A 12,630-nucleotide genomic window follows, 5' to 3' on the forward strand; every position below is an offset into this window, starting at 1 on the left:
CTCGCTTCTTTTTTTTAAAGGGTGCAAAAAGGAAGCTCTGACATGTTCTGAGTTTTTCTTTTAATGCAACAAATTAGCTGTATAGTACAGTGGGTCCATGATTTAGCTCAAGAATCGTCGGGAGGCCTTGCCTAGCATGGGGCACGTTGCGTATTTCCGCAGCAGGTCTTTGGCGTCCCTCTGCAGGGATTCGGGGACGGAGGAGCCGAGGTGGAGGAGGACCAGGCAGCACTCCGCCACATCGGGACGAGGATACAACTAGACAGTGGAACCAAGAAGGGGGATGCTGATTGGTTAAAAAGGGCCTGTTTATGCGAGGAACGAGCCATGAAATCCAGTGATTACACTCACCCCAGGGTACAAGGCTGAACAAAAGGGAACCAAGAACTGACCCTTGGGGGACCCGATATGTCAGGGCCATCTGCTCTGATTCAAAACTTTCAACGGTCCCAAACCCTCAAAACAACTCCCAGTAGGAATCTCAACCATTTTAGGACTGTTCCATTTAATCCTACCCAGTAGTATCGATTTGTGAAAAATTTGGCCATGAGGCTATGCTATGACGCAGACCACCTTTTGCGAAGCTTCAATGTAGCTTTTTTAAAATTTTTTTTAAACACTCATTTCATGTTACCTTGATGGCGTCAGGAATGTTGGCCAGCTGCGTTTGGTGTTTTGCCATTTTTGTGGTCAATGAGAGAAAACTTTCCCCTTCTTCAGGTCTGAAAGTGGGGAGGGGAAAAAGATAATGACACAGTGACAAGATAGCTACAAAATGACCATAAAAACTCCCAAAGGTTCAGTGGAGCAGGCCTTCAGCTATTTTTAGACCAGTATTTATTTCTAAGCACTCACTGTTGTCCAGCCTGGGCAGGTTGCTCTCCGTTGGCGGCCATGTTGCGACCGTGTTGCGCCACCATGGCGGCCAGGCGCTCCTGCACCTCCTCCATCGCTCGCCGCTCGGCCTGGCACGCCGCGTGAGCGTCGGACAGAAGCGAGGAAGCCTCCTCCAAGTCCAGCTCACCAGATGTCTCAGTGTCTTCTTCTGGTGATCCTTGGGCACGGAGCCCGTTGCTGATGACATCATCAGCCGAGCGTCGCCAGCACAACTGGTAGAGGCGGTGGTAGGCGGCCCACGCCCGTACGCTGTCGGCAGCGGCTCTGGCTTCTTCGCCCACATGACATTGGACCTCCGCCAAGGCAGATGCCAGAATGCCAAAGAGGGCGGCTGAGACCTGCAAGTCGGCGGCCTCCAGGAGCCACGCTGCCGCCAGCCACAGCTCCTTGGCCAGCGCGCCGCTGTCGTCCAGTATCCAGGATAGGGCGCCACGGGCCACGTGACGGGACAAACACAACAGCACCTAAAAGACAAACATCAGCTCATTTTGACCTGTATATGCAGGCAAAACGGGTCCCATCAAGTTATAATTATTCTGTCAAAAAGTGGGAATTTTTATATTGTGGAACGTAATTCCTGAATTTTTTTCAGTCTTTAAGTTGTGACGGTGGAGAAATGTATGATCTACAGAGAACACTACTGCACTGAACTTGAAGTGGCCGTAAGTTCAAATCAATCTTTCAGATGACTTCATGATGCCAATTCTCCTGCCAAAAGGTGGAAACCGAGTTATGCCACTTTGGTTCTGGCTAGCTCACATACAACCTGCGTGAGGGGGAGGCTGGCAGTGGGTGCGGGGCTCTCCACGTTCTGGAGCTCCACAAGCAGAGCGCGGAGGTCGCCGCGGTCGCCGTCCGAGTCCACTCGAGAGACGCCAAAGTGTTGCGCCCAGACGTCGCGCGCCCGCTCCAGGATGCCGCCCTCAGCCGGCGCCGCCCACGCGTGCCCGGCGCCGTGCGTCTCGGGGAGGACGTCCGCGAGGGAGGCGCACAGCAGCTCGGCCACGCTCAGGTGAAGCCTGTGAACCTGCGCGACAACGTCGAATGTTCGTATGGTGCTCTTCCCTTACATTAAGTTACATTATTAGAGATTTTATTGGCCGCACTTTTTTTCCAAAATGAATAACATACTATGATGTGTTTGTTGAAAAGTTTAAAATGTGTCGGAACTGACCAGCAGGTCCTTGTGGGAGGCGAGGACCTCCTGCGCGGCGAGCCAGTCCCGCGCCGCCGCCGACTCTTTGGCGCAGCGCAGCGCCAGCGACCGGGCCAGAGCGACCTCGCCCGCCGCGCTGGCCAAGCGCGCCGCCGTCCTCAGCGAGGCCACGTCGTTCTTGCGGGCGATCGCCTTGGCGGCGTCGAAGCTGGCGCCCGCCGCGATGTAACTGGGGGACGAAATGAACAACTTTTATTAACGACCAACCACTGCACATGTCGTCCGCTATATGAAAAGGCTATATGTAGCGATTAGCGTTTGATTACGGGCCAGGGATTGCTAAATAGTCAAGTCACCATTTTGCGGCTGCAGAGAAATGTCCGTCTTTTTCCAACATGAGGGCCCAGCTGGTGTAGAGCTCCTTCACGACGGGATCTTCGGACGGCAGCCGCGCCTTGGCCAGAGCGATCGCCTCCCTAGAAACACCGCACGTTTACACAAGTCATCATTCGGCTTGATTTTTGACAAGATCAACAAGAACAATAATAAGGAAACGAGAAAAAAAAAAAAAAAACTTTATACATTTAGGATGCCAAATTGAAATGTATTGAAGTCCATTTTAACTGAGCTGGCATGAGTTAAATTACTCAAAAACATCTAAGAAAATTAAGAACAAAACACAAATTAAAATAAAAAATGGAAATAAATATTTATTTACATTTTATGTATGACAAATATGCGATCAAATACAAGAGCTGGAGAATAAATTGAGACTATTATTTTTAGTTCACAAAATAATAGTTTTTCATTACTTTAGTAGTAGGACGACAGCACACTGTACACAGTAGCCTAATGATGGCGCTTTAACTTGAGAAAAATAATCAGCCAAGAAAAGGCTTGTTTCTTGAAAAAAATAAATAAATCACCCCAAAAAATAGCACATTCTCAGTTTTTCCTGCATGAACACATTCCAACACAAGTAAATAACATTTAAAAAAAATAATTAAGCAAAAAAATAATTGAAAAAATTGCCCGTTTTTCCCCCGATTTTTCTCTTTTGTACAGTTAGATAGTAAAGAACAAAATAGTTGAAAACTGTCACATTTACTTGAAAAAAAGAAGTTAGTTTATTCGGTGAGGTTAATTGGTTCAATGCCATTTTATCCTGCCCAATATGGTAATCGGCAACGCACCTGTAGAGCTTGTGCGAGTGCAGCAGCTGCACGGCCTGGTGCACTTGATTGACGGACAGCAGGTGAGCGGCCGCCTTCACGTGCTGCTCCTGCAGACACAGCTGCTTGACGTAGCGCTCCACGGCTTGGCGCCACACCGCGTAGCCCGCTGCAAGAGCCGCATCCCACACAAACGTTACGCGCCGCCTGGCAACGGTCACCTTTCACAAGTGCGCGGCCAAAGCGCTCACCCATGGGCGCTATGGCGACCAACTGGTCGCTCAGCTCTCCTCTGTCCGCCGCCAGCCGCAGCGCCCCCTCCAGGTCGCCGCTCCACAGCCGCAGGTAGAGGGCCGAGTCCACGTGGCCGCCCTCCACGTGAGCTTCCTCTAAGAAGAAGATGAAGAAAAAAAAAACCTCATTAGCGGTTTTTATTTTGTCCTAATGAGCTGAGAGGAAGCCAAAATCAAACGCACCTTCGGCGCGGAACATTCGGTGCAGGGCGGCTCTGTCGGAGAAAAGGCCAAGGTGGATGTGCTCACCCTGGCCGGCGACGCAGTCTGCAGGGGGCGCTAAGGCGGCAAAGCAGGGCAACGGAGTCAACACTTTGCCAACCAGGCACAAGGCACGGCGCACAAAGTTGGTCGGGACGAACCGGCGTTGTGCGTGATGGAGGCCAGGGTGAGGCAATCCTGCAGCAGATCCTCTTTGGGCCGATGGTCCATGGACGTGCTGAGGGGCAGCATGGAGCGAGGCTTCTTCTTCTTCAGAGCCGTCCAGTCTGCAAACGCTACAAACACGCACGCCGGTGTCACACGAGCGCAAACAAATTACACCTACACATCTTACATTGACATATTACGCGCGCGCGCACACACACACACACACACACACACACACAAGCGTTCCCCATTACAAAGACACACGCACACACGATGGTGTTTACGTAGCAGAGCTTACCTTGCTTGTCTTTGCTCTTGCCTCCGGCGGTCGTGCTCTTCCTTTGCGTTGCTAAGGTGGCTGACGGACATTCCAGGGGACGAGGGGACGTTTTGTTAGCATTCAGGTTGAACAACTCAAGGTGAGGAGGTTCCCTTCTCACCTGGCGGAGGCACAGGACTGCTTGCGGAGCGGACTTCCTCATCTTCGGCGACCTTCGAGGCTTCCTGCCCGCCGGCCGCCGCGGTCACCCCAGTCGCGTGCTCGCCGTTGACTGCCGGACACGCTGCTTCCGTTGCTTTTTTGCATTTCTTCTGCTTGGCCTTCTCCTTCAGGTCCACCATCTTTTTTCCTGAAAGGAAGAAAATGAGGATCTTCGGCTTTGGTGGGTTCGGGGTCGCGGGGCTCACCTTTGGGCGGCTTTGTGAACTCCTGCTTGGAGACTCTCCACTCGTGCACGGTGAAGTCCTTCCCTCCGGTCCAGATGACGTCCGGGTCCACGGGGGACCAGTCCACGCTCAGCAGGGAGCCCGCGTGACCGCGGTAGTTGGAGAGCGACGCCTCCTGCTGCACGTCCCACACCTGAATAATGCCACAAAACAAACAAAACTAAATCTTTTTTCATTTTCCAAGAAAAATGTCAATATTTCACTGCCTGTTTTCGAATAATGTAATACAAGGAGAGAGACAAAAGTCAATTTTGGTGGGAATTAAGTCAGAGCTACATCACATAAGTCGTAAAATCTAACGTGAAAATGTGAACCTAGGTAAAGTTACACTATTCCAAAGAAAACAATATTTCACAAGAATAAAGGTTGTAAATGAGGGGAAATGTCAACGTTACAAGGGGAAATTGGCAATACTTGATGAGAAAAAAAAAAAATCCATATTTGAGAGGAATAAGGTTTTTGTATTACACGTTAAAAAGAAAATCTCACAAAGTTTTAATACTATGATAAAAGTAAAAAAAACTATAAACATTGACTATGTAATACGATGAGAGAGAAAAAAGTCATTTCTGGAGGCATTTAGTTATAACAAACAAATTTAAACTATGAGGAAAAAAATACAATTTAACACGAAAATGTGCAAATTTGAGTATTTGAGTTGTATGAGACTATCAACTCTATCAACTCATCTCAATTCTATCAGGAAAAATATTGGATAGGGAGTTTGAATTTAAAACGGGGACGCAGCTTATCCTTTTGATGAACAATCAGACCTCCTTTATATTTATTTTAAACAACTCTTTTTCTGGCTCAGACATCTTCTGTTACGGATTGTATTTCTTTAGACTTTTATTATGTACAATTAACTCAACTTAACTCCCTACTCTCACCTCTAGCCAAACGTTTGCCTTAAAAGCATGACATCGGATATGAAGCCATCTTAGAATTCTAAGCAAAGTCACGAAAGGTGGGACGGGACGGGACGGGACGGGACGGGACGGGACGGGACGGGACGGGACGGGACGGGACGGGACGGGACGGGACGGGACGGGACGAGACGGGACGAGACGGGACGAGACGGGCCGGCGAAGGCTGACACTGACACCGACACTGACCTGGGCCGTTCCGTCGTACGAGGCGCTGACCAGCCGGCCGCTGTGGTGCCGACTCCAGGCCAGGCCGGTGATTTTGGCCGTGTGGCCGCACAACCTGCGATACGGCTCCGTCAACACCAACGGGCTCTCCGGAGGATTTTCTGCATGCAACATATGAGAGCGTTACAACTTTTCTTATAAAATGCAACTCTTCCCCCCGCCCCCCCCCGAGTAACATTTTGTTAATGTCTGTTCCGCATTATATGTTAGCATTAAGCTGGCAGACTTTCGTTAAATGAAACGATATGGCTTGGTTGGGCATTATCTGCGTCTGTTTGATTCTCTTTTGTTGTATGCTGCGCTTGTATGCGTTGCTGCTCCGCGTGAGCAAACGTAGCAGTTGTTTGAAGGTTTGCAACGGCTCATAACATCTATGCTAACTTCACGTCTACGGTGTTTCAGATTATATAGTTTGCTGGGGTATTTTGGTGCTTACATATGCAATGTGTAATTCTCTTCTGCTTTGACAGTTAGCTTCAACTTGGAGTGACAAACAGATGCTATTCTAAAAAGAGTGTTTCATTATGAATACGTTTCAAATTGTTTAAAGTATGTGGGTGGGCTAAAACTCTATTTATTCAAAAAAGGTTTCAATTTGTCTGTAGATCGAGGTTGTCAAACTCATTGATGTCACGGGCCACCTTGTGGTTATGGTTTCCATATAAATGTAAAATTGCCTTATGTTATCGCTTCCAAACAACAAATTGATGGCTAACTATTTTTGAAATCGTAAATAAAGTGGTATTCACTGTCATGAGTTTTCTTTTTACCGTCGCCCTAATCACCATTCAAGTGCCCTCCCTGATAGAGTCCTTTGAATTCTTTCCGTCTACATTTCAATGACCTATGAGCCGGCGCAGGTCGTGCACGTAGACGATGGCGTTGCAGGAGCCCGAGGCCAGCAGGCCGCGCAGCTCCGGGGGCGCGTTGTCTTCGGGGTGCCATCGCAGCGTGTTGATGACCTTGTGATGCTGCTGGATGCTACACAGCAGCTTCAGCGACGGAGCCTGGTAGACGTCGACGCACCTGCGGGAAGACCAGGGGGATGGACGGCGTGAGGCGCCGCCTCGCAAGCGGCTCAAGTTGGCGGCCGGGCCTCCTTACCCGTCCTCGTTGCCGATAGCCAGCGCTTTGCCGTCCGGCTTCCAGCTGAGGTCGGTGTGAGGAGACAGCTTGTGCTGTTAAAAAAAAACGCAAGTCGCCGTTGACCACCTTGTTTTAGTCACAGTATACCGTAATAGATGGAACATTACAAGAAGAAAGCAATTGTAAGAGAAAAAGTTCCAAAGTTATAACAAAAGTCACCAGCACCTTGATGTTGTTGGTCTGCCGGATGAGATTGTCGATGTCGCACGCGTCGCCGCTCAGCTTGGCGGGGTCGTGCTGAAGGATGACACCCTCTCCGGCGCAGCTGTACAGGCTGTGGGAGGCTTTGCCCTCCGCTGCGCCTGAAGGTCACACGCACACGACTTCAGCGGGAGACACGGCGCTGCCTTGACTTGCCAGCTTTGTTCCTTTGCAGACCACGACCAATGAATGCTCTGCATTGTGTGCTAGCATGAAGCTAGCAGATTGTACATGGAATTCTCTTGAATTTTAGAGTAAACCTTAACTCATTGAAAAAGCTTGATGCCTGCTTTTGAAGACTTGTTTGGAAAAATTCGAAAGTCAAGTCCCTACTGTAACTAACAGATGGGCTTAGTAGACTGATGCCTCCATCGACCGCATTGGCAGCGCAAGTTCAAATGCGATCGGAAGAGCAAGTGTTTTGTAGTGTCCACTCAGCATGCAGGCGTTTAAAATTGGATTAAAAAAACCCTGGACACTCTTAATAAGACAAATGACCTGTGCTGACATTAAAGGCTTCTTTTTGTCTCATTAAAGGCCATCGGCAGATGGTCGGCATGGCAACAATCAGGGCCTGAGAGCCAGGGCTTGACGGATGGACTCATTAAAACGCCATCTGCCCCAAGTTGCTTCAATGATCTGGGCTCGTTCAATTACACAGTCAATTACAAGTATGGCGGCTCGAGGGAGGGGCGTGTGGAGATTTCTTTTTTTATTTCTTTTTTGCTGACTGGCTTTATAATTGTGTTTTTGTCAGGTCAAAGTGAGGGACTACGCTTATACCAAATGACATCGGGGGGAGAGGCGGTCCCCAGGCCAGCGAGTACACCGTCTTTTTGTGGTAGGAGCTCGAGATCTGAGGCGGCCTGCGAGGAGACGACAAAGTCATCAACAAGTGTACGTAACGTGTTCAACAATAGGAAAGCTCCCCCCCCCCCCAATTTCTTACTTGTTGGCGAAGACTTCGTAGATTCCCACTTTGCCGTCGTCTGTTCCAAACGACAAGGTTCCCTCTCGTTTAGGATGCCAAGCCAGCTGCAACGAATAAACAAAATGTGCTTTTTCAGCAAGTAACGAAGACGGTGTTCCACCCCCCCCCAAAAAAAATCTGAACAAATACAAAAGGACAAAGTGTTGTCTAAAGAAAATAAGTCCACCAAAAAAAATCACAATCACCAAAAGATTACATTTCAACATAAAACAAATATGACATTTATACAAACACCTTCCACAAAAAAAAAAATTTTTTTTAAATCAGCCGATTGATTCCAAATGTTCTCTATCATAACGTTAAACACCGAAGGACAAAGCACTGTAAAACAGCCAAATACTCTGCTTGTAATTCCTCATATCTTTATTGTTTTTACCATTAAGAGACCTAAACACAAGTCATTTATTTTTTAAATTAGTCAGACCATTAATAAGAATTGTATCCTTCCAAATATCGTAATCGGCATCAAGCGCCAAAAGTCCCTGCCAGTCAAGATCATTTCCAAATGAAATCAATGAAAATATTCATTTCAACTAATCCAAATCCCAAAAGGGCTTCTCACCGTCGTGACTTTGGACTTGATGCCCTGCCAGAAGCAGCGGGTGTCGTAGTGGTCGTGGGCGGACAGCGTGTTCCACACCCGGATCATGTTGTCGCCCACGCCCAGCGCCAGGCAGCCGGTGGCCACCGGCGAGAAGGCCAAGCTGTACACGAAGCCGCCCAGCGTGGGCAACGTCCAGCGGCACTCCAGGTCGGCCAGGTCCCAGCATTTCACCTGTACGCTCAAGCAAATGGCAGTCCACTTGAAAATCACCTTAAAAGGTGAACATGCCTTTTCATCAGAAAAATACAACGTGACAGCATTGTACTTTACAAATAATGTTTAAAAAAATGTATAGGTTATTTCTGTCCAAACATAACTTGTTTTAAGGTTTTAGAAGAAAAAAAGGACAAAAGACAAAATTTATGCTAGGTTTTGTTAGCCCGTCTATAGCTTTTACCATTATGGGTTAGCATTAAGCTAGCTGACCTCCGTAAGGCGTAGCCATGTGGGTGAGTTAACTGCACAAAATGCATGCAATTCCCTTTGTTCTATGTTGAACTTGGCAAGAAAGTTAACGTAGATAATGTGTTTGCGCAAGTATGCACACCCTCTTATAAGCGGGGATGTGGCGGTGCATCACATTCATCCATTTATGTCAAAATGGGAGTCAACATAACCATGCTTGTCTCGTGATTCGCTTTTCCGATGGCTTTCCCTGCTTTCTACCAGAAGCCTGATTGTTTTGTGCTAACATGAACTGCTATTTCCAACTGTTCATCATTCCCTCCACCCTGACCTGAAGAGGGATGTGCCGACTTTTCATATCCATTATACTAGTATCGTCCACTATATTTTCTATTCTGAAGTGAAAAGAGACAAACTTATCGGGGCTGTAGTTCATGGAAATGGGACTTAATGTGAACAGAGGCCCACCTCTCTATCCAAAGACGTGCTGATGAGCAGCTGGCGTCCGTCGGGCAACGTGAAGGCGGCGGCGTTGAACACGATCCTGCTGTGGTTCTGGCCCTCGGACGACGAGCCGAACAGGGTCCACTTCTGCTTGCCTGTCCGGGTCAGGTCCCACATCAGCAGCTCGCCGCTGCGCACACGCGCACGCGTGGTAAGCATCGTGTCTGTGGAAGACGTGGACGGTGGGACGGTCGGACCTGAAGCAGCTGGAGACGAGCTGCGCGGGTCGTCCTTTGGGCCAGTGGACGGTGAGCCAGAGTCTTTCTTTGAGCGTCGGGTCGACGGCACAACCTCGTCTCTTCAGGAAGGGCAGCTTCAAGGTGGTCACGCCTGCGCACGCAATTTCTTTGCTCATGAAGAAATGATTTTTAACTGAACGCTTTTCAGACTCTGCCGCTCAAGAGCCACGTAACGTTTGCTTTTTAAAACAGAAAGAAGGGCCGGCGGCTCAGTAGTAGGTGTGAGGATGTCAAATATTTCACAATGAGCACCCAGAAAGAGGATCAAAGCACTGACTGCATTTTCACTCGCAGAGGCAGCACTTCATCAGCCGGCTGCGGAATTACACTGTACACGTTAACGCTTGTTATAAGAGGAAACATCTCACCTTTCCCTGTGGCCGTGCTCCAGATCCTCACCGTCTGGTCTTTGCTTCCTGACGCCAGGTAGCAGCCCTTCTGCTCTTCTGCACTCGCCCCGTTCGAAGCTAGAACGTGCACAAGATATATATTACAAGGAAAAACGAAATCAAAAAACAATAGGAACCTGCAGTGGAGTACGGTTGACCCCAGACTTGACCGTTACCGTCGCCGGCCTCCGCTCTCCAGTTGAGGGCGTCTTCGTTAGCGAGCGGCGACCACGCCAACGAGTGGATGTCGTCGTCGTGCCCGCGGAGCCGATGGGTCACCTCGCCCTTCTTGCTCACGTCGATCAGCACAATCATGCCGTCTTTGTACCTGCACGAGAGAACAAAGCGCAACAAATAAGGCATGAGACAAACAAATGGGGCATCACGTCCAACGAGCACTACAATAACCCAAAACTTCAACAATGTCGTGGCCATTTCACCCGATCAGAAACCCGTAGATGAAACCTTAAAAAAAAAAAGGTCAAGTAAAAAATGTGACTAGGTAAGCTATAAATAAAATGAAATGAAAAAGTAAAATCAAAAAGGTGCACGGTACGTGTAAGATTATTCTAAAGAAAAAGTCACAAAGTATATTGTTCTGTGTATTAAAAAATATATTCAAACATCCTCTTTGTAATAAATAAAATACGTTATAGCTCAAATTAAAAAAAATAGATAAGTTAAAGTGCAGGATATTGGAAGTGCAATTAAAAAAAACAAAACACTCAAGACTCACTGAATTGGTGAAGTTAAAAAACAAAATTCTGAAATTAAAATAAAACAAAAGTAATGGTTAAAGTGCAAACATATGGTGGATAATCCCAAAACACTGAGTGAGGTATACTGTACTGTATGAATGCAAAAGTATAATTAAAGCTATAACACACATCAACAAATGGGCTGAACCATAGAAAATAATGACAAAAAAATAAAACCAAAAAATGCCCACCAGGAACAGCAAATTTCATAAAATAACAAACAAAACGTGATGTCAAAAATGTGTGGAATATGCATTTTTTTTTAAACTTAAAAAAAGGATCCAGAAATTAGCACGTGTTTGTGTGACAGTTTTCTGAAGTTACATTTTCCAGAAATGAATATTCTAATTTCTATTCCATTTTTTTTTTTAACATACCACGTTTTGTTTCAGCTGGAGTTCATTTGTAAAGTACTCCACGAATAAAGTTGAGTTGAGCATCTGTGTCCTCAACTTACCCGACCGCCACTGTGCTCCAGTTGTGCGGGGAGCAGGTGAGGCAGATGATGCTTCTGGCTTCGGGGAAGAAGCTGGCCGTGTCTCCCGTGTTGTACCAGTGACAAGCCACGACGCCTTTCTCATCGCCCGACACCACCAGGTTCTTGTCCAACGGGGACCAGTGCAAGGCCGAGACGGCGCTCTTGAGGATGAAACGGCGCTCATTATCTGGTACTGCGAGCACACCTGGAGCGACAGAACTGACCTGATGAGCCGTATGCTCCCGTAAGACAGATCGAGTGTTGGTGTCCCAGAAGATGATGACGCCGCCGCCGGAGGAGCTGGCGCAGATGTGACTCTGCGTCGCATCCTGGCAGAAGGAAACGCCCGACACCAAGCCTTTGTGGCCCACGAGAACACCTGTAACAGTGAACAAATATACAAACAGATACATAGTTTTTATAGACAGCCACACGGTTTTGACCCCAGGGAATGCCAGGGTCCAACCAGAATATGATGATAATTAAATGAAGGGGAGGTCCTCCTTCCCACGCCCATGGTGCTAATTAATCTACGCAATAATTCTAATTTATTGTCATTGCACACAACACAAGTTAAGAGCAACGAAATGCACGCTAAAAAAGACACATTAACACACATTCGGAAATGATTTAGTGGGTAATATTATTCTGTTTTACGTGACATCCACTCACCTTGAGGACAGCAGGTAGATACAGACACGTCAATCAAATAGATGAAGTTTTTGGCTCCGACGGCTAGTAAGCCGCCGCTGCTTACGTCGAGGCAACGGGAGCAGTACCAATTGGGAGAGGCGGGAAGGAGCCGTTCGTGCATGATGATATAGTAAACGTTTAATTTATTCCTGAATAAAATGAAAATACTCCTGGTAAGTAACACAAAAAGGGTACATCTCACATGTTTCCCATAGACTGGAGTAGCGACCGTAAATTACCGTGGTGTCGTAAATTCCGGCAGGCACGGAAGCCGGTTTAGCCCAAAGCGACACCTGTTACGACACATGCGTATTGAAGATTAATTCTTTTACAGCTAAAGATAGGTGGTTAGTTTTAAAATTAAATATTATTAATTGGTTCGTTTTTATTTTTTAAGGTGTGATTTATATTTGATGTGTTTCTGGGAATAAATTACTTAAGCCACGGATATTACA

At 47.5% G+C, this 12,630-nt stretch overlaps 1 protein-coding gene across 2 annotated transcripts; it reads right to left on the minus strand.

Annotated features, from left to right (window-relative positions):
• Positions 1-41: 41 nt before the first annotated feature.
• On the minus strand, positions 42-12,443 carry gemin5 (gem (nuclear organelle) associated protein 5). 2 transcript variants are annotated; one of them, XM_086057438.1, is made up of 28 exons: positions 12,415-12,443; positions 12,155-12,324; positions 11,707-11,861; positions 11,462-11,643; positions 10,423-10,574; positions 10,226-10,324; positions 9,816-9,948; positions 9,583-9,748; positions 8,668-8,880; positions 8,064-8,149; positions 7,898-7,980; positions 7,079-7,215; positions 6,872-6,945; positions 6,612-6,793; positions 5,729-5,868; positions 4,575-4,746; positions 4,328-4,516; positions 4,186-4,245; positions 3,881-4,015; positions 3,702-3,797; positions 3,477-3,614; positions 3,247-3,394; positions 2,410-2,529; positions 2,072-2,282; positions 1,664-1,924; positions 856-1,361; positions 635-722; positions 42-258 (listed from the first exon to the last, which is right to left on the minus strand). In XM_086057438.1, exons 2-28 carry the CDS (start codon positions 12,294-12,296, stop codon positions 103-105), a joined length of 4,224 nt encoding a protein of 1,407 aa, XP_085913564.1. In that variant the 5' UTR covers positions 12,297-12,324; positions 12,415-12,443; the 3' UTR covers positions 42-102. The 2 variants fall into 2 exon arrangements, with proteins under 2 accessions (XP_085913564.1, XP_085913563.1); XM_086057437.1 differs by lacking the exon at positions 12,415-12,443 and having other exon boundaries at positions 12,155-12,404.
• Between the last annotated feature and the right edge of the window lie 187 nt (positions 12,444-12,630).

The sequence above is a fragment of the Filicampus tigris genome, chromosome 17, assembly GCF_054856515.1.
Source record: "Filicampus tigris isolate MCC_2025a chromosome 17, RoL_Ftig_1.0, whole genome shotgun sequence".
NCBI lineage: Eukaryota > Metazoa > Chordata > Actinopteri > Syngnathiformes > Syngnathidae > Filicampus > Filicampus tigris.

Coding starts and splice junctions, on each gene's coding strand:
- gemin5 (XM_086057438.1), bottom strand. CDS start 12,296: ATGCACGAACGGCTCCTTCCCGCCTCTCCCAATTGGTACTGCTCCCGT. Junction 11,644..11,706: donor GGGAGCATACGGCTCATCAG/GTCAGTTCTGTC, acceptor TTCATCCTCAAG/AGCGCCGTCTCGGCCTTGCA. Junction 6,946..7,078: donor GGCAGACCAACAACATCAAG/GTGCTGGTGACT, acceptor TTTTTTTAACAG/CACAAGCTGTCTCCTCACAC.